The 21,062-nt window shown below is 35.3% G+C and overlaps 1 protein-coding gene across 1 annotated transcript in view; it reads right to left on the bottom strand.

The window, feature by feature from the left end:
* Positions 1-21,062, bottom strand: part of SDK1 (sidekick cell adhesion molecule 1) — a 436,461-nt gene that overhangs the window by 292,659 nt on the left and 122,740 nt on the right. The window contains exons 2-4 of the mRNA XM_019473996.1: positions 13,154-13,313; positions 7,376-7,482; positions 3,109-3,256 (exon numbers count right to left, since the gene is read on the bottom strand). Coding sequence (XP_019329541.1) covers positions 3,109-3,256; positions 7,376-7,482; positions 13,154-13,313 — 415 coding nt within the window. The remainder of the gene's footprint in view (positions 1-3,108; positions 3,257-7,375; positions 7,483-13,153; positions 13,314-21,062) is intronic.

The raw sequence follows: 21,062 nt of genomic DNA, 5'->3' as shown, positions 1-21,062 counted from the left end.
GGCACAGGTTGCCCAGAGAGGTGGTGGATGCCCCATCCCTGGAAACATTCCAGGTCAGGTTGGACGGGGCTCTGAGCAACCTGATCTAGTTGAAGCTGTCCCTGCCCATGGCAGGGGGGTTGGACTAGATGACCTTTAGAGGTCCCTTCCAACCCAAACCATTCTATGATACTATGATCTGTTAGAACTGGCAACTGTGTTAACATATATAAATAATTATTAGAAAACACAAAGAACAAATAAGAGTCTTATTTGACATATTGTAAAGTATCTTTAAAATAATACATATATACCAGAATTTTTTGACAATTCAGCAATTCTGTTATCTTGGCTCCCTAGTACACTGCTTTTGGAATGCTGAATAGCTGGCAGAACCTCTCCCCATAAATGTCCTAAATACCCGTAAACAGTGAAAGAGAAAGACATCAGCATTTACTACCTTAAACCTGCTAGGTAAACCCTACTGCAGAGCCAATTAAATGACGTTCCTTGAAACACCTTAAGAACTAGTTTTTTCCTCAGAACTACTCCTTACATTTGATCTTTCCTATTTCTCACATAGGGACAACTCAGCACACTCTCTGTTTCCACATCAGTGAAATGAATTCATTCTAGTGGTGACAGTAGCCCTCTGTAAATAAACATCAGGATCATTATTATAGCACAAAAATGGAGCCATGTTAAGTACGTGTACATTAAGGCTTTTGCATGAGTAAGAGTTAACTTGACCAACTATGTAAATGAATTGTTTTCTTAAAAGTTGCTACAGATAAAATATTGGGCAATGCCAACTTCGTCTGTATTCAACGGGCACTGATGAGAAATTGTTGGGTACCATAACCACTGCTACTGTCCTCATTTTTAGGACTGCTTATTTCCTCAGTCTGCATACACTGCAGCGATGTCACTCTTAGAAATCATTATTATAGCTGACAGACTAGCTGATTGATGTGGCCAAATCATTGTAAGCTTGTTTAAGAGGATTAAAAAAGCTTTATATTGATTTAGCAATATAAGGTACTTTTAATCAGTTTAAAAAGCATCCATACAAGGTGGTTGTATCAATTTAACGGATCAGTTTAGCAGGTGATCCGTTAAATTGATACACTTGTTTGTGTACAGAAAACATGATGTTAAATGCACAACTTGCTCCACAGATAAGAAACAGAGTTCCCACAAGATATTTTTACATTTCCCACAGTTTTATATGCATCCTCGCCGTGTCTCAGGTTTCCTGTATTTTTAGGACTGCCATATTTACTTCCAGAATTTCACAGACAGCAATATGTGAGTGGATGCTATATGGTTTTTCCAATACTTTGAGGGAGCAGCAGACCTACTGCACATAGAGTGCACTGATGATTGGTATGTGTACCATAAATCTGTCACTTCCTGAACTTATCAGGCTTACTATACGACATATATCAAACTTCCAAGGAGGTTCACACTTTCAGCACATGTACTTCTACTGCAAAAGTATTTAGAAATTCCTACACAGGCCAGACAAATGTCTTCAAACTCCTTTCAGATAAAATTTCTGACCAGGGATATAAAATACATGTGGAAACCTTTAGGTATATTTGACCCCTACTACAGAACAGAGTTTTACAGTTTTCCCATTTGTAAGCATTACCACAGTGCTATGAATTACAAGTGATTTTACCCTAACAATCCCAACAGGGTAGGAGTAAGAGTAGAGCATAGCATATGAAAATCAGGATTTTATATTAATGAATACATGACACTCTATCTCTACTTGCAATTTTCCCAACCTGTAAGAGAACTCACACAAGTCTCATGTTCAGACACTGCATATTTGCCTAGGTCACTTTGTTCTGTTCCCCAGTAATAGATCCCAAGAAACTGTCTGACACCTGGATAACAAGGCTTTTTCATCATCTGCAATTTTTTGATTTGTGTATTCTCAGCATTGACAAAAGGAAATTTGTAATGTGGCAGGAGTAGAGGAAGTAGATTCTTAATGGTTAATAACTCAGGATTTGTCACTCAGCTCTCTTCAAGAGATTGCCCAGAAACCTACTTTTTCATCTTCCAGCTTGTTTCTCTTCAAATTACTATTAAATTATTCATAAATTATTACATAGTTGCTTCACATCCCTGCAATCCTAATTTTAACAGTTTCAAAGAGCCTGTAATACTAGCTTTCAGGTTTAAAAAATGCACATAAGCAGCAGTAAAATATACAGTATGGATTAATAAAATTAAAATCCAAGAAGAGTTTTCCCTTACTAACATAAACTCTAAAGACTCGCCACCCCTTCTGGAATTTAGCAGTATCCTATTACCCTCAGTTGCTAGCACATCTATGCCTTTGAACACACGAAAATATAATACACAGATAAAAATAACCAGCAACATTCTTGGCATTTCAACAGTTTTCTAATAAATTAGGCAAGTAAAAAAATATTTTATCTACATTTTTTAATGTTACAGCTAACCCCTTCAGTCTCTAAATAAAACTGTGCAGGTAAAAGCACAGGATGGCTTCATAACTGTTTCAGGAAAGGCTAAATGAGCACACCTTGAGATAACAACTAATCAAAGCACAAGTACTGTGCCATTAGTGGGTGAGCTGCTAATTAGTCAAAAAGAAATAAAACTGTCATTGTAGGCTAAAAATGTTTACTAAAAAGATAAGGAAAAAAAAAGCAATATTTAGAGTTTTATTGTGAGGAAAATAGTATTAAAAGCATAACTCCATGTAAAAATAATCAGACTCATATATTAAAAAAGAAAAATCTCAGTATTCATTAAGTTAGTCCACTCAAGTAAACGTAATTGAAAGATGAACATTTACTTTTCCAAAATGTATCATAAAAATGAATAGCATGAAGGAAGTGCAGACATTCTGCATATCTACTCCCTTATGCTGCACCAGGACCATTAAAATCACATGAATTATTTTCTCAAACTGCTTAGGAAGTTCAGAGATGGTCTTAAAATAGCCATTTATCTCAAACTTAGTATGAACAAGGCTACTTTATTCTCTTTAAACCTTAATTAGTGTACTTAAAATGTAAGTTGTGTTATCAAATGTAATTAATCATATTTTAGGGTGGGGGTATTTTGAGCTTTAAATTGACTTACATTCTGCTGCTTGGTATAATCTTGTGCCCATCTCTAAACCATGTCACTTGTGGTCTTGGGTAGCTGAGTATGTGTAGGAAGTTCAGAACTGCAGCTTGTCCTTGAGTCACTGTTTTTCTCTGGTTTGTGTCCATGAAATTTCCCATATCTGCAAAGAAAAAAATTATACTAAGAGTCCTGGAAGTTCTTGTCTCTCTCCCCATTTCTTTTCAGCGGACAGAGAAATAACTGTGTTGTACAATAGTCATTGGCATTGCTATAATTAGTCAATATGACACTACAGATCATGAGACAGTTTTGATGAATACAGATTTGGATGAGCATAAGGCATAAGGCAAATCCAAGTGCTGCTAGTGCACACAAGAAGTGCATCAGTCAGCAGTACCGCATGGCCTCAGTGTTCTTTTGCAATAACTGAGTGTTTTTAATGGAAAGTGACATTTTAATGGTGGTTTCTTTTGGTTTTTTTTTAAATAAATCCTTGCACAATATAAAAGAAATTCCTGTGCAATGCAAAGGAATGCAAATGGTGTATATAATTTTATCAATTTTTTGGTCACCAATTTTTTTTTATCCTTTTATCCATAGCTACACAAATAGACAAGCAGCTGTTATCACTTGTAGTCAAACCAATGTGTAGTTAGATCCATGTGAGTAAGCCATTATACCCAAATGGATATCAAAATAACAAGGCTATAGTCATGTTGGTAGCTGTTAGTTGCACTATACTACGATTTAAATAGTGCATCTAGATCTCTGACATTTACAAAGGCATCAGTAGTATTAAAGAGCAGCTTTTAACAAAAATTTTATTGGAAGAAAGAAAACTACAATTGCAGAACCTCTGTCTCTGAAGGTTTTATTTCACAGACAAGTTCATGTATCTATGGATCTATGGAGTCCTTGTAAAAATTCAGTGAACGTTTTCGTCTTGTTTTTCTTTTGCCTTTTATATCACATTCCTATCCATTAAAATAAACAGGGCTGTAGGCTCCTACTTATTCACCCTCCAAAGAACTTCTATGCATTTTAATTTGCTTTAAACCAAGAAACTCACACACAGAGGGAACTATTCTGGTTTCTGCCACTGAATTCCCCCCCCCCCCCTTTTTTTTTTTAAGGACCACAGGGTTCTTTACAAGTTCTCTGGTGCAGAGAGGGATGCAGAGCACATTGAAACATAGAAGACTACTATCAGGTCTGTGGATGGCAGGAGACGAGAAGAGACAGAACAAGAGCAGAAATTAAAAACACATGGTATTTTAAAGAAGCTTTAATCATCTTTGTGATTTTCAAGTTATTTATTCAGACATAATCAGCATTGTACTTCCTCTGTTGCTCCATATTTCTTACAACTGTAATCAAATCATCTACTTGAAAAGAAGTTTCAAACCGCGTAGGTGGATCTAATTAACTTCACTGTCATATGATTAGTCTTCACAGTCCAAGAGTTTTTAAGCCCATTCTGTAATTAAGATTTACTCAGCAGTTTTCTCACAAATATCTGTTCCTGTTCAGTTAAGTAATATGTTAGCACGTGTTGAGAACATTTTTTAAATTATTTAACTAGTTCTCTGCTACTTCAGAGATCTAGGACATGGAAAATACCTCAGATCTTTCTCAATGCACGTTGTACTCGTGCCTTTCAATTTTTCACTGGAGATCTTGAGTGTAAGTGTATTGGGAAGCATCCTCTATCCAGTGGCAAAAATAGTTCATTTCCTGTGAACCCTTCTGAGTTAAACATCCAACATACAGTTCCCTGTAACTCTTGATGACGGGATAAGATGACTTTAGTAACCCCTTGGAATGCTGCTTTCCGATATGTTTTCAAGAATAACTAAAAAGTAAAATATGGCAAAATATCAGGTACTTCTTTATGTCCACACAGCTTAAGTCAATTAATTTAGATCAAAAATGTTAAAATACAGAAAACAATCACATGGTATCAGTAGCTACCATGGGTAGAGGAGAAAGAAGATACCTAAACCTTGTAGAACACTTTAATCTGTGGGAATAAAGTGCAAGTCTGACTGACAAGTTTCACTATAGAAGCCATATAGGTCATTATAGGTTCAAGACCAAAGGTCTCCCAAGTCATATAAGATCTGCTTTGCTTTGTCTCAATATCTTTATCAGTGAAAACAAACAAACAAACAAACAGACAGACAGACTGCCTAATTGAGACAGAGAAGTCTTAAGAGATAGCTTTTTAGCCTTGTTCAGCAATGCAGAACTACAAATTAAATGAGGGAAAAAAATTAAAACGTCTTTCTCTCTCAAGAACAACCAAACGCACACACAAAAAAGCCTGGAGACACAAAACACTTCACTGCAAATCTTTCCCTCATTCAGAGGGGAATAAAGCTGTCTTTTCAGGAGACAAAACTCTTTAGCAGCAGTATCAAGGTAAAGTATTCCTGTGCCGCCTCCTCACTATCGTTCCCACAAGTACTTCCTCAAGAATTGCTCCCTCCACTACGCCAGTACAACTGCCTGTACAGCTGCGTAGGGAATCAGACGGGGGGCGGGGGGGGGAAAGAATTATTTTAACAAACCCTACAAAATAATTGTTGCTTTTTTTTAAATTTTGGAGAAGTTTCCCAGTCCACAGCTGCACAAACAAGTTTTCCTGCTGAGCCTAAAGGGATAGTGTGCTACATTGCAATACAAGAGCGGGAACGATTAATGGGATGCAGGAGAAAATGGGTATGTTTCTCTGGTACTGCTACCAAAGCCTTTGTCCCCTGAAACCACACCTGTAGATGCAACTCCAGAGGCATCTAGGCTAATCTAATGGCTCACTGCTGCAGAATGAGAAGCATCTTACCCTCACCTTCCCCTTCTAACCTTGTTGGAAGTCCCTCAGCCCACTCAGTTACACTCACTCGCACCAGCTTTCACTAGATCCTCTGTGACCTGATATAATTCACTAAACCAGAAGAAGAATATTCAGAAAAGTACTTGCAAAGGTCTGACACATGTCAGAGTGAGCACAAGATCACTAGGAGGAGTATACAGCAGGGGCAAAAGGGCTGGTAGAAGGCAGGGAAGGAAAACCCCATTTTAGCAGCAGTTTATTTTTACATGAGCTCCCAGCATCTCTGAAACAATACCACTGAGAGATCAAACATCAAATTACTGATATTACTGACATTACAGATATAGTAAGATAATTTACTGTAATACAGTAAAATGGTGAACATGATACCAAAAGTTGCATAGTATCATTTACAACTGTTTTTATTTTAAAACACAGGAAATTCCGTGTAATTTCCCTCATGACATAGTGATTAACTTGAATCAGTTCCTTGGAATTGGGTTTCTAATAAATAATTCAATTTATCTAAACTCCACTTACCAAGTGACATTTACTATTACTGAATTTCCAGTTATTGACCCTGAGGAAGAGAAATTTGATCCATGTATCAGGTTGCTAAAACACAGTATACAAATCTGTTTCTTTTTAAATTTTTTTTATGTTTTTACTTTGAAAAAAGAATAAGGCCAAATTTTATGATTATTTGCAAACAAGTTATTTGGATTATATTTTCTATATGTTAACCCAAAAAAAAGAAAATTAGAGTATGCGATCATTTCTTAGGTCATGTTAACTAGCACTAACTCCTGAGAAAATCAATTTAACATTCCAAATGGAAGTTAGATATCAAGTCAGAGGTCAACTCTGAAAAATTCTGCATAGTACAAACTAAAGAGGTACAGACATTGGAGGGTTTGGTTCAGAAAGGTGTTGAGAACAGACTTTTAAAGTTTGCTTAGCAAGGTTTTCACTGTGTAACAACTGCTTATTTTGTATCGCAAGAATTATGATCCAAAATCTTGATGGAGCTATCTCCACCATAAGGTTTTCTTTCAGATATCCTCTGCTGTCCTCTGGGCTTTTTTTTTGTTTGTTTTGTTTTGATTGATTGTTTATTTTGTGCTATATGGCCTTTCTTAATCCCTGCGTATTTGGGGAAAGGTATAATAGTTTTCTCATGCTACAGCTACCTCCAAACGATCTCGGTTTGATGGCTTTGAACAGCTCAAAGCTTGCTCTAAAGACTGAATGTTGCACTGCTTTGAACTGTTTCCCAGAAGATAACTAGAGTAAGTGTGAAACTTCTTGTAATGCAATTTTAAAATTTATTAAATATGATATCTAATAACTTTTCAGACTAGCAAATGTTATTGGTATGTTGGTTTTTTACCCACAAAAAGAATCGGTTAGCTACTGAATCACAGAATAACTTCAATTCAAACATACATGCCACTTGGACTTCAGATCTTCTTTGCAGCAATGCCCCCATCCTGTTTCGTACGACACACTGATAAAAGCCTGCATCAGACCTCTGCAAAGCTGGGATGATGTACCTATAAGACAAAATGCAGAATTATAGTGCACCTATTCCTAAAGGCAGATCAATGCTACTTTATGTGGCATTTCTTATTTCTCCTCTAATATTTCACATATTGACTCAAATGCCTCTATTGTATTTTTTCTTACAAACAGCATTCTCATAAAATCTCTGATCTTTGGCTACAATATTGTCTGTACTATATAGAAGAAAAAAAAAATACTTGAAACACATAAAATATCTTTCAGTCTTAAGATCTACATTTGATAAATACTAATTAGTTGTCCGCAAATTCTCTTGAAATACAGATTTAAATGTTTTCCCTAGTTTTATCTACCCTCATTCATAAGGCAAAGATGCCTGGTATTTTGTTCAGAGGTGGCACAAGAAGACTACAATCTAAACGCCGGCATTAGGAAGACTTGCAAGAAATATCAAAGCTCTCCAATGAAAAAAAAGATGTTTACTACACTGCGTGACCACTGTAACTCAGAAGAATACTGGAAAAGACACAGTGCACTGTACGTTGTATTTGTTCTGTCCTTCGCTGTACTTAAAAAGTCACTTAGTCCACTAATGCTCACCTTCCTCATTCAACTATGAAAATGAGCTGATAGGCACAGTTTTAATGTGAATAAAACACACGAATAATATAGATAATCCCACATTAAACAAACGTTAATCAAAGCACATATTCCCCCGGTCACCTTCTGGAGATATTAAGGTAGGATTAATGAAAGTCTTTATGAAAAGATAAGGAAAAATAAAACTGCTGAATTTTAATCTTCAAAAATTAATTCCACTAAAAGAAAGCATCTCTTCTCATACTCACATATACTATACACAGCCACATACAGAGCTTAATATCTGAACAGGATCAGACAGCATAAAAACAAAGGAGGTAGAAGAAATCCAGTTTAAGTGATAAATTAAGACCATAATCACTTCATTATAATTACAAACAAACACACTATAGCAAATAGGTCAGACAACCAAATACAGTGAATTAAAACAGAGCTCAACACCATGGACAAATTTTAGCAATCTACTGTGATTCCTAGGAGACCCTGGCTTCCTAAGTATACGAGTTGGTGGCAATTGTGTTGTCTGTCTGCCTCTGCGCCTAAGCTGACTCCTCCTGACCTCCTTTGGAGCAACCAGCAAATTTTCTCCAGGGATTATGACAATTTGTGCTGGGAAGATAAGGAAGACTCAAAACGGTGCTCTGTTTGGGAGTTACAGTAAACCCAACAATCAGCACACAAATACTCGCTGGCCAGTGAGTATATAACTCTGAATTAGCCACGTTGCCTCTTGCCTGATGAGTATGCCATAGGAAAAAGAGTGAGAAAATAGGTGAAAATACAAGGCATAGGATAGAAATCAATGGGACATAAGGCTTCCCTAGTTCCTTACAGAATAATTTCCTTTGCCAGGCAGACGATTGTTGCAAAACATCATTACCAAAAAAAAGAATAAAATTTAAAGATTCTGAGAAATAAATATTGACAATTCATTTTTACAGTTCATTTTACCAAATAGTTTATAGCTTAACAAGCTTTTCTTCCTCCCATAAAGATTTAGTGTTGTACTTGGCTAACATTTATTCCTCTGCTTGTCTATTACATAGAGCCAAAATTAAAGGCTTCTTTCTTTGGTATTCATCTGTACTAAGACAGTAATGCAAACTTAGTTTTTCTGCAACTAGGACAAAACAAATCAATTAGATCAGAAGTGTCCTACTTTGGTTTTCTTTTCTGACTTATTAATGTTTCAGCAGGAAACATTCTTAATATGTTGCCTGAAGACAAGAAAATCTTTTAGAAGTTTACAGTGAAAATCCCATCTACCTTGGAAATTCCAAGACAGCCCAAACCTACTGAGCAGCTGCCTTCTCAGTGGACCTACTGGGTAACAATGTGCAGGTAAGGCAAGAAAAATTAGAAGAATTAAATAACAAAAGTAAAAAAAAGAGATACAACATATGTTTACATTATTTGAGACTAACTTGAAAATCACAAACCTGTGCGAGAGATAAATAGATATTCACGGAATTTCTAATTCTGCGTTTACAATTTTAAACAGTCTTTATGCACCTCATATATCTGATTTCTTTTTTAAAAATATACTTTTCTATTGACCTAACAGTCAAAATACTGCTTTTTGTGCTATGCTTTCACCATCCGACTTATTTTCTGATATGCAAGAAGAGATACAAATAGTGCTTTCTAAATTCAAAGTAAGACTTTCTTCCACGGAATGAATTTATATCAAAGGTTAATACAATTTTTTACAGTGACAAGACATAATTTTGCTTTAATTTTGTCTACACTCTAACTTTCAAGGTAGAAGATCTTCTTGTATAGATGCCAGGAGGCTACTTAAGGTTTCTGGGGATCTGTGCAAGTACTTTAGAAAGTCAGACCAGACAGTTTCTCTGTTTTTAATGGTACAGCCAACCAGAAACTGGCTGTTCAGAAAGCTTCCACAGAAAGATGTAAAGTGACAAGCTAAAAAGAAAGCTTCAAGGGAAGTCTTCCAGCGCATAACATGCTCCATCACCAGGATTGCAATGAGTCAGAGTTTAAGGATGAGGTGGTATCAAACTTCTAAGGAGAAATGCTAATGCTTACATTTCATTCCTAATTTCAAATTTACACCCTCATTTTAATTTTAAATGCTCTAAGAGTTAAAAGTGAACCTATAAGCTACAGGTTTTTAATAGCCATAATTGTGGAGACAGAATTAAAACCAAACTTATTTTATTAGATAGTCATACAAATTATTATCTATTCAAACTTTTTAACAAGGGACTTAATGCATCAACTGATCTAACTTTTTTAATACAGAATAAAATTAAAACATGTCCAATGTTAAAAACACCAATATAATAATCAGATGCTTTTAAGTAGTTTGGGAGGAAAGTGTACTGCTGCTTAGACATAACCTTAGTTTCTTAAATTCAAATACATTAATATCTTCAGGCCACAAAAGCAAATATGGAAGACACACCTGGTCCAGAACTTAATTCAAAAGAAAACAAAGAAAAAAAGAAAAAGAAAAAAGTCACTGCCTGAACTTTAAAGACTTAACTTACAGACTTAACCGAAATTGCTACTGCAGTCAGCAATATTGATTTGTTTTCATTACATGTATCTCAGATCACAAAGAATTTATAAGGTTGTTATATAAATTCTTAATACAAACTAGTGTATGCACAGTCACTATAAAAGCCAGGCTGTGCACATAATCAGCATCGTTATACAAAGAAAAGCTGTTCATTCAGGGTCACCAATGTCAAAATGCAAAGACTCCAATTAGTTCTTTACTCACTTGGTGTGTTATAATAAGCTTTGAATATTTTCAGCCTGTTACAATATAGACATTACTTTAACTGAGACACACTAAGTAATATCAATTACCAAAAATCTTTGATTGATGATTCAAATTGCAGCAGAAGTCACTTACACAGGAAAGATTCATGCATTTAAACAGAGTATTTACCCAAGAGAACTGCAGAGCAAACTATTATGGGGTCAAAGTTTAAATTCTGCAACTGGAATTTTTATGTCTAGGCATATCTTTTCCTTGCTTTCATTCATCCTAATGCACCTATGCCATATAATCCTTTTCAGAAGCTTAAAGCTTTGCATTTCTATAGAATCAAAATCCTGTTTGGCTTATCTCTGACTGTGGTATAGTAGTAGTAGTAGGACTGCAACTTCTAAATTAATATTTTCTATCAATGTTATTTTATTATTATAAACCAGTAGTTTCCTATCTTCTTAATCACCTCTGCAGCAGATGTTTTAATTAGAAATAGAAACAAGAACAATATAAAAAATGCAAAATTAATAAATATAGCTTCCATCATGACCTGACGTTCACTAGTCAACTAAGTCCAATAATAAGAAACAAGGTACTGTATACAGGTATGTATACATACAGCTTGGGAAAGGTCTTCCAATACACTGATTCTAACATACTGCAATACACAGTAAAATTATAATTTTGTGTTAGGGTGTGCGCTTATTTAAGAAATACCATGGCATTCTGATCTTAGTTTCAAAATGTCACACGTCCTTATTCAGGTTTCTCCTAGTATCCTGAAATGTAAGTCTCTCAGTGACTAGCACATCTAGAAAGCTTGAGTTCTAACCTTTGCTTTTTGTTGATTCCATGTTCATGTGTTTTGTCCTCCCACACCATTTCTTTGTCTTACTTTCTCAGCATCTTATGCAGTTAAGAGCTGTTGTCAGCTCCTTCTACCAAGAAACTACAACAGACTCTGCTGCTGTTGATCAAAACAAGTGGCATTTACACAAAGTGACGCTCAAACCTTCTGTGATTAATTATGCTATTAGAGATTTTTTTATTTTTCTATAAAGTATTCACAAATTCCTTCTATATGCGTGTATGGCTCATTTTGAGGTATCAGCGAATCTCAAGGCTTGAAAACAGCAACCATTAATAGATGCAATTACTCAGGGCTCAATCAAAAGTCTTTAATTTCTAGGAGAGTTCACATAGAACTATATGTTTGGTTGGAAACATAGTTGCCAAATACTTTATGTGCTAAATAACCCAAAAAAGTTTTACAACGTTATTTAAGGGACTTTTTTCCCTACTGCTCTGTAAATGTAAATAATACAAAAAATAGAACTATGTTAGGTTACATTTATGAAAATTTTTGAGAAATTATGGACTACCTTGTGTAACAATATACAACTTGATATCATTATCTGCATTTTTATACTAAACTATACTGTACTGTCTATCTATAGTGATGGAGCACAACTTTTCCCTACCTTTAGCAATGTAATTACAAAAGTGCAATATTTAGCTTGGTTTGCTAAAGATACAAGTGTTATACAAGGGCTCTGTCTGTCACATACCCACTCCTTATAACTTCTGAATTCACTAGGTAATTTCAAGAAAATTTCAAAGCAACAAATAAGTTGCATAAATATTAAATTTCTATAAGGTTATAAAAATTGCCAGTTGCATAGGGGAGACCCAGTTAATGCTCCCTTTAAAGAAAAGCAGACAAAACTTGGCTGTCTTACACTTTGATATTTGGCCAGCCAACTGCTGCCCATCAGTAAAACTGTAGCTCTGATTAGCCACAGTCTGGTTTTTCTCTTGCTTGGTGGGATGTCTTGTGAGGTCCTGGGAGCAAAGTGCATCACAGTAGAAGAACAGTTTGTTAAACTGTAAGATTAATTTTCGCATTCTCATAAGTGAAACCGAAAGTTTCATATGCAATTTAAGATAGACTACATTCTTCTAGATCTTATTGAAAATAAGAGTCCCACTGAGCTTAGCTTTGTTCCAGGATGAGTAGCACATCATATGTAACATTTAGCTAAGGAATATGCCTGCTATTTATTACAATTACATGTAAGGTTTCATCTGCAGCAAAAAGCATTTTTGGTACTTAAAAATTCTATGTTAGGACCCTTGTTTTGAAGTGTGAAATATCATTTTTAGCAAAGGAGATTCTCTCATAGAGATCTTATTTGTTTACAAAAAACAGTCTTCTTTCATGATAAAAAGCATTGTCAATGTATCAGTATCTACAAAGCTGTTTTGAGGTATTGGGGATTTGGGTGACTGGTGGTGGTGTTTGTTTCGGGGTTTTTTTTGCAATTGCACTTAGAGAAGGCTATTATATAGCTTTTATTTACTTATATTCATTGGAGTAGGCGGTTATTTCACTGTCATTGCGTAACCACTTAAATTCCAAGGGCCAGCTGCCTTCGGCAAGGCATGTAAGTACAAGTCGATTTCCTTCCAAGTGTATCTGGGGCAAGCCTGGTTCAGTCTTGAAGTATGGTGCAACATCATCTGAAATACAGAGAGAAAATGGGTTTGTAAGCTATTTAAGCAAGTATAGTATAAGCCACTGATATTTACCTCATTTCTTCTCAAAATGGCCATCATAAAACAAGAGACAACGTGATTCAGTAGTTAAGGCTTACACTGTTATATTCATAACCAAGCTTTATCTTTAGAGGCAGAATTCACAAGATCTTGATAACCTTAGTCCTTGGTACTTATTTAGAAGAGAAGTGCCCACTCAGACAAGCTTTTGTCCATGTTTACTGTTTATACATATGAGAATTTCAGCACTGTCTACTGTGGCAGGCAGCGAACAGCCCTATTGGCTTTTTTTTTTCCCTCTCCTCTGTGAGGCCTAAATCCACTCAAAGCTTTTTTTTTATTTCTTGAATAGAAACCAGAAGAGTAATCTTGGATAGAAATGATTATCACAGCAGGAGAAGTCTCAGGGTAAAAGAATAATTTTGATAGAAAAAAGAGTTTAGAAAAAAACACCTCACAAAATCGCAAGATTAATGTGTTTTTCAACGCTATTGCCAACAAAAATGTGTTAAATTATATTACCTGAAACCACTAACAGATTTTGAATTAAGGTACTTCAATAATGTTCAAGGGTCACATGGAGTCTCAAACTCTTGTTCTCCCGTGGATCACAAATGCTCAAAATACTCCAAGCAGCAAAATTCTCGACTGGTAAATTGCCAAAGCTCCACTCAAATGCAGATTTATTACAAGTCTACACCTCCTGGAGACCCACCCCCTGTCACCTCTGGAAGATGAAGGTTTTCACACTTTACGCATCAAATTTCTACTTGTAACTATGTAGGAACTACAGACTTAATCTTAGAATTTTACAAATACCTTCTACAATCAACATGTTTATGTACATATATAAAATACACAAGTTACATTCAAAGCCAGAGATTTAATATAAAATACGGAATAATATTTAATAGGTAGATGTTACTTCACTCTGCTTTTTAGGAGTGCGGGGGGGTGTGTGTATGTATTTTATATATTAAAAAAAAAACAAAACAAAACCAAAAAACAAAAATGTTGTCCCAGTGCAACTAACCATTCAGTTAAATTGCTAATCTTTCTTTTAAAACTTCTTTTAGATTAAGCTCAGGTATTTTTATACCTGCTATTTAAAGAGTTTAAGGTATCTTTTATGGTTTATGGGGTAGTGACCTCATGTACTATTCAAGGCTGTCCGAAATTTTTGAATCCACAGGTCACATACTATAATCTTTAAAAAAACAAAAAACAAAAAACATTAAAAAAAAAACAAAACAAAACCAAAAAACAAAAATGTTGTCCCAGTGCAACTAACCATTCAGTTAAATTGCTAATCTTTCTTTTAAAACTTCTTTTAGATTAAGCTCAGGTATTTTTATACCTGCTATTTAAAGAGTTTAAGGTATCTTTTATGGTTTATGGGGTAGTGACCTCATGTACTATTCAAGGCTGTCCGAAATTTTTGAATCCACAGGTCACATACTATAATCTTTAACAGTTGATAGCCACAAGACAGTAACCACACACACTAGGGAAGAAGGAGCTCAGGGCGAGGGGTGTCAGTGGCTTTCAAGGTGCCCTAGTGTTCCAGTGAAGACTGGGACAGCAGTGGGTATGCAGCTCAGCCTGGTGATGTCAACCTCTCTAAGCCCTTATCTTTCACTTTGCCCCTTATCAGGGAATTTTTATTACTCAGCAGGCCACATGGCAACACGGACTCATTATCAGCCTAACGCACAGTCCCAGGGTAGCAGCTGCACTTCAGCTGACTCTGGTCGAGGAGTCACAGGTTGACCGTTGCCAAACTATTTGCTACAATTGGCTATAAAGTTGAACATCAGCTGCGTACACATTTGATGATTTGTATTGACAAATTGTCACCCTAGTTTTTAGAATTTAAGTTCAGAAAGACATAGTTATTTCTGCAGAAAAAAACCTACATCATCTTAAGGCAATTCTTATAAACTATTACTCAAAATCTGACCTAACAAACTGAATTAAAAAGTGTATTTTGAGGTAAGGCCCTTTTCTGATTTGTAGCATTTTAAACAATTTGTTTGAAAATTAATGGCTAGCGTAGATCAGTAATATTTTCTTTAAATTGGATATACAGGAAGTTATGACAATTCAATGTATAAGAAAATAGGAATAATTCCAAACTAGCAGATAGTCTCAGGCAAACCAAAGATGTTTTTTGCACTTCTCCACTCTATTACATGACTGAGATTATATTCTACAAAGCTTCTTTTTTTTGTTTTAATGACTGCAAATACCGTGAAGAAGTCTTATCTCAATTCCCATTTTCTCCTAACTAGTAAAATCAAACAATATTTTAAAACTTTATAAAGAAAAAATTAAGCCAGAGTTAGACGACATTAGTGTGAAATGCAGTTCTTTTACCCAGAGCAAAAAGCAATTTTTAACAAAGATATTTCTAAATAAGTGAGGAAATGGTAAATCCTTTCAGAGGCTTCACATATATTTTGGGGAGTCTCCCAAAGGAGTTATGAGACAGACATTCTGCCCTTGCAAGATTAAAGGTGTCAGGCTTCCTCTGGAGATGAAAAGGCAGTGGCAAGGAGTTGTGCTCGTATTTAGCGGAAGGGATTATAAGAGAGTCCAATTGGTAAATTGAAACAATTAGTGACGAGTCCCCTGAAAACAATGACATTTACTTGCTAGTATATAGAGGCTCATGAAATGAGCTTGTTAAACTATTCCTTCCTGAAGAAAGTTGAGCCATTTAGGGAGATTACAATGAAGCTGGTATCTGCACTATAAACTTCTACCCGAGTAATTTGTTGATCCTGTTTTTCAGTGATTTAAAGACTCAAGCAGCATAACTTCCTTCATTATTTTACTCTGAAGTATCCACTTACGCATTCTAACATGTCTTTCCAAGAACAAATGATTTATTTGAAAGACAAAGACTGCTGGCCACAAGTCTTTCATTCAGCCCTACATTTCCTACTCAAATATTCCAAACCCAGTGATGCTGCAACCCACTCAGAGCTATCTCCAATTTAAAAGATCCCAGTCAAGCTGGTATTACATGAAAATTATTCTCAAAATTCAGTCCAATTCTGGTAGAAACTAAAATTTAATAGACCTATAGGAATATTTTTGTAAAGAATATAACATGCTTTATAAATTACCCCAGCTCTCTGGAAGATTTACTTAAACCCTTGAAGTAATTTTATCTTCTAATCTTGTATTCCTGACTTTCTCATCAATCACATACCATCAGTTTATCAAATTCAATTATGTAATCAGAGCTCACTAAATATTCACTGAAAGCAGAAATGAAAATAAAATACTGAGCGAAGATTCCATGAAGGGAGGTAGCAGTAAAGCTTTGATGACTTTGGCATTTCTGCAGCACAGTGTTGCTCACACCTCAGACACGTGATCAAAATGGTGCTGCACCCTAAGCTTTACATCTTTAAGCTGTAACAGAAAGCAGAATTTTAAACCAGACCTATGAGGACAAGATTGATTGTTATAGAGCATCCCAGGGAAACAGGAAAAATTGCAGGAAAAATGAAAGTCATCTCAGAAAGGAAATTGTAGGAAAGGAGGAACTTGCTAAGGGATGGAAGATGCAAGGGGGTCATTTAACAGGTATGAGATATTTGCACTTTATTAATTAAATACAGGAAGGGCTCACCATAAGGCTAACCTTGGCCGATCAAGAGTTTAGAAACCATGAGAGCATCTCAGTTTTTATTCTTTCAAAGGATGGAGCAAAAAGCTAATAAAAAGCCTATCTGACTCCTAGAAACAGGAATAATAAAATACTGGAATTAGTATTCTTAGCTAAAATAGTTTTCTGCCAAAACAAAACAAACAAACAAAAAAAACCAACGAAAAACAAAAACCAAACCAAAAGCAAGCATTCATGCTATAAACTGTTGCTTTCTTCTAAATGCTAAATGTGTTAATACTTCCAGCCTCTCTGACTCTTCAGCTACACTGATTTAAAAATACAAATGATAATAATAATAAAAAAATTGTCTGAGTTGCAAGGAGGAGTAAAAGGATAACGTGCCAATCTGTTGGTACATATTTACAGCTTCTACAAATTTTCATTAAGTCTGCTTACTAAACTCGCTAACATCCTGACTAGTATCCTTAAAAGGATGGTGCAGATTTATTTTTATGTAAATCTCAATAAAAAATAGGATTGAATATGCCAAAATTATCTGGAAATTTGCTCCAAAACATGTCTGCCTTGCTTTTGTGCATCATTAAACTGCAAGAGTTCCATTATACTGGCAGGTTAGCCCGACTATTTTCTTTCTTTGGTATATGCAAAGCTTAGATGGATTTTATCTCAAAATATAGTTTCAGGAACTAATTCAATAATGCCCATAGACTTTTGTTTGGATTCATGCTGACATTTAAATACAAAAATGGTGCTGTATGCAATTGTTATCTACTTGGGCTTCTCCCCAGCCCTAGCAGATGAGATGCATCACAGAAAAGCTGAGAGCTTGCTCCTACTCTATTCTCCCTGAAAATCATGTTCAGGCACAAACTTACAAATACAACCTGTAAGAGGAGAAGGCAGTCTGACTGTACAGCTTTGTACCGGATGGAACGAAAACAAAAATTCCAAGAATTGCTACTCATTTAGTTCACCAAGGGAACCTAATCTCATAAGGATAGCATGAGTGAACATGACTTCAGAAACTGAGGAGAGTACCATCTCAGGGATCACAAACATACCCTCTAATAAACACATTAACAAAGTTTGGCTAATGATTCTTAGCCCTCTAACAGCTAACTTTTGTAAAATACATAAACCAAAGTCAGACTAAATAGATCTTTCAGTTACCACAAGGTGCTACAAGATCTTGAAAGCAGTCTTGCAGTCCTATCCCTCAGGAATTCGTATATTTTTATGAAAGATGCAATTTGATCTTGAACACCTCTATCCTACTGATAAAAGGAAAGTTACCATACTCCAGAGAAGTACCACATCACCCTCCATCAGTGAACAACACTGCAACTACCCTGTTAAAATCTCAGCATTTTTTTCTCCAGAAATGTTGGATACCAAGAGTTACAGGTAAAATCACGTGCTCACATCTTGAGAAAATCAGGTTCTGTAGTCCTGAACACACTCGGAGGAAGAATAATGTCGTGAGTGCAGAGAACAGGTTAAGAGATCCCCACTGCCACTGCTATTTGTCTTTGTTAGGCATCTCTACTTTTAAGTCATTTTTAGGTGAGCCGATATTGACTATTAAAAGTAGTTTAACCTGTTCATAAATCAGCAAGTCAGAGCAAATACAGTTCAATCGCTAACAAATATCAGTTGAGCAGCTGTCTTTCCATCACTCAGTTCACCCAACAGATATGATATTGCAAATAAATTTTTGACTGAGATACATTTTCCAATAAACCCAAACAAAAATACAATTGGTTTATTAAAAAACACACTTATATTGATTTTAGCTTATTAGTACCTAGTCAAAGCATGATGCACATCACCCTTTCTTCATATGCATGTCTAAAGCTACAATCAACTGACACAGAAAAATAAATAACAGAATATATCTGAGGAATTTTCCAGGAAAAAGAGACTAGATAAATAAATTACATACAGAGGCTGAACAATCAGCCCAGGAGTAAAAGCAACAATATAGAAATGCTTTTGCTCTCGTTGTTTGCAAGGAAAAGGGTTGTGAGCCATCTTCAGGTAGGTTAACAATAACTCTACAATCAACTGACACAGAAAAATAAATAACAGAATATATCTGAGGAATTTTCCAGGAAAAAGAGACTAGATAAATAAATTACATACAGAGGCTGAACAATCAGCCCAGGAGTAAAAGCAACAATATAGAAATGCTTTTGCTCTCGTTGTTTGCAAGGAAAAGGGTTGTGAGCCATCTTCAGGTAGGTTAACAAAACCTGCCATAAAAAGAGTATTTTAAAAGATCCGTCTAGTGGATTGAATGTGTAAAACAAAAGTATAGTTAAATTAAAAAGGAAGCTAGAGTCAGGAAACCCAACTAAAGACAGGAAGAATCTTTTCAGTAATCCAAAGGAAGTACGTACAACTATGGACAGCAGAATCCCATCAAGAACAGATTAAAGTTCAGCTGTGACATTCACAAGCTGATGCTTCAGAGCACATACAGTTGAGTCCGAGCTGCTCTGTACTGACTGACAGCCGATAACTGCAACCTTCTGGTGAATCAAGTCCATTTTCTTCTTATTCCCAACTCGGATACGGAAAAGATTTTTCTCTTTTTTCCTTTTCTAAAGGACCTTTTAATCTTATTATCTTAGTTCCTGATATGCATGCATACATGTGCTAGCTCTGGATGCAAGTTGTATTCTCTTGTGGAAATGAACTTCAATAGCTTATATGGCAGAAGAATTTGGAATTATTACATAGTAAATCTTAAGAAATGTACCAGGAAGTCAGATTGAACTCAGATATATTTGAATCAATCTTCTTTTGAATTCAAACCTTCTAAAATGTATTGGTGAGATACTGTGAAAGTTAGTATATGATCTATTCATAAACTGTCAACAATGTCAAGCATACATTAGAGCATTCAGTCACTTTAACTGTATTGATTTGCAGGAAGGCTATTCTACCCAAAATATTGGATATTTGAGATTCAAATTTTCTTGGTTGGAAGTGTGACATAAATCACCAAGTACAACAATTAAATTTAAATTGCATTTTACTACCTCATTCTAAGCCTGGATCTGAAAGGACTGACGCATCATAGTGAATATTTCATTAAAATATCAGGTTATTTTTCAAAAATACTGCTGCAGTTAAGAATTTTCACACAATGGTATAAAGCATTCCCTTAAAGTGGATTTCCTGAACTTTTATCAAAGACAGTATCTGATTTTATATTGGAATAATACTGAAGCAACTGTATTTAAATCAGTCTTTCTTCTTCAATTTCATAAGTCAAGTAAATGAGCCCACACTACCCATTTTTGTCCTCCTATAGATAAGAAAGATAACCTGCTTGTTGGATTCCTCTACTACAATCTCTAAATGTAAATACCATATCATCTGAGGTTGATGGATAGTGCTTTTAAAGGTTTAATTGGGGGTGGAATTAAATTGTTTTAGGACTCAGCAAGTTCTGTGAGAAAACCTACATATTTCTAGAATAAGTGACATTTATTTCTTTTAAATGCACAGTCACTGGGAGACAAAATTTCAATTGGTAACTTTTTTCGCCTTGAATAGGTCAAATAACTATTTGGCAAGTTAGTTATTGGGTAATTGCCAATCATATATTTGATTTGGATGGAAGAAATATTGAACTTAAGATTGCATACCTGTTGTATGCTATCCCAAGAGGAAAACTAAACATTCTGTAATGTATAGTTATGACTAGCTTTCAACAATTCAATAGAATAGGAGTCCCAACACTCCCAAGAACGAGTGTTTCACACTGATAGTTAAGTAGATTTAATTACTTTTTTTCCTTTTTTTTTTTTAATTGAAGCATCAGTTCTCTATTTCAGAATTACCTAAATGGCACTGCAGATTCCGTTTTGCTTCTAAGCTCCTCGTTTCTTGATGCAAACAGATCAAACGTTTTTCCCAAATCTTGACTAATACACAGTATTGTTTAAAAGAACAAACATCACAAGAAATTCCCTTAAAAACTTCTACAATTCTAAGATACACACCATGAAATTACTTGCTACAGGAAAACCTGTTTTAATATTTCCAACCTTTCTACCTTG

The sequence above is a fragment of the Aptenodytes forsteri genome, unplaced genomic scaffold (genome assembly GCF_000699145.1).
Source record: "Aptenodytes forsteri isolate BGI_AS27 unplaced genomic scaffold, ASM69914v1 Scaffold55, whole genome shotgun sequence".
NCBI lineage: Eukaryota > Metazoa > Chordata > Aves > Sphenisciformes > Spheniscidae > Aptenodytes > Aptenodytes forsteri.
This window is presented reverse-complemented; position numbering and strand designations above follow the sequence as displayed.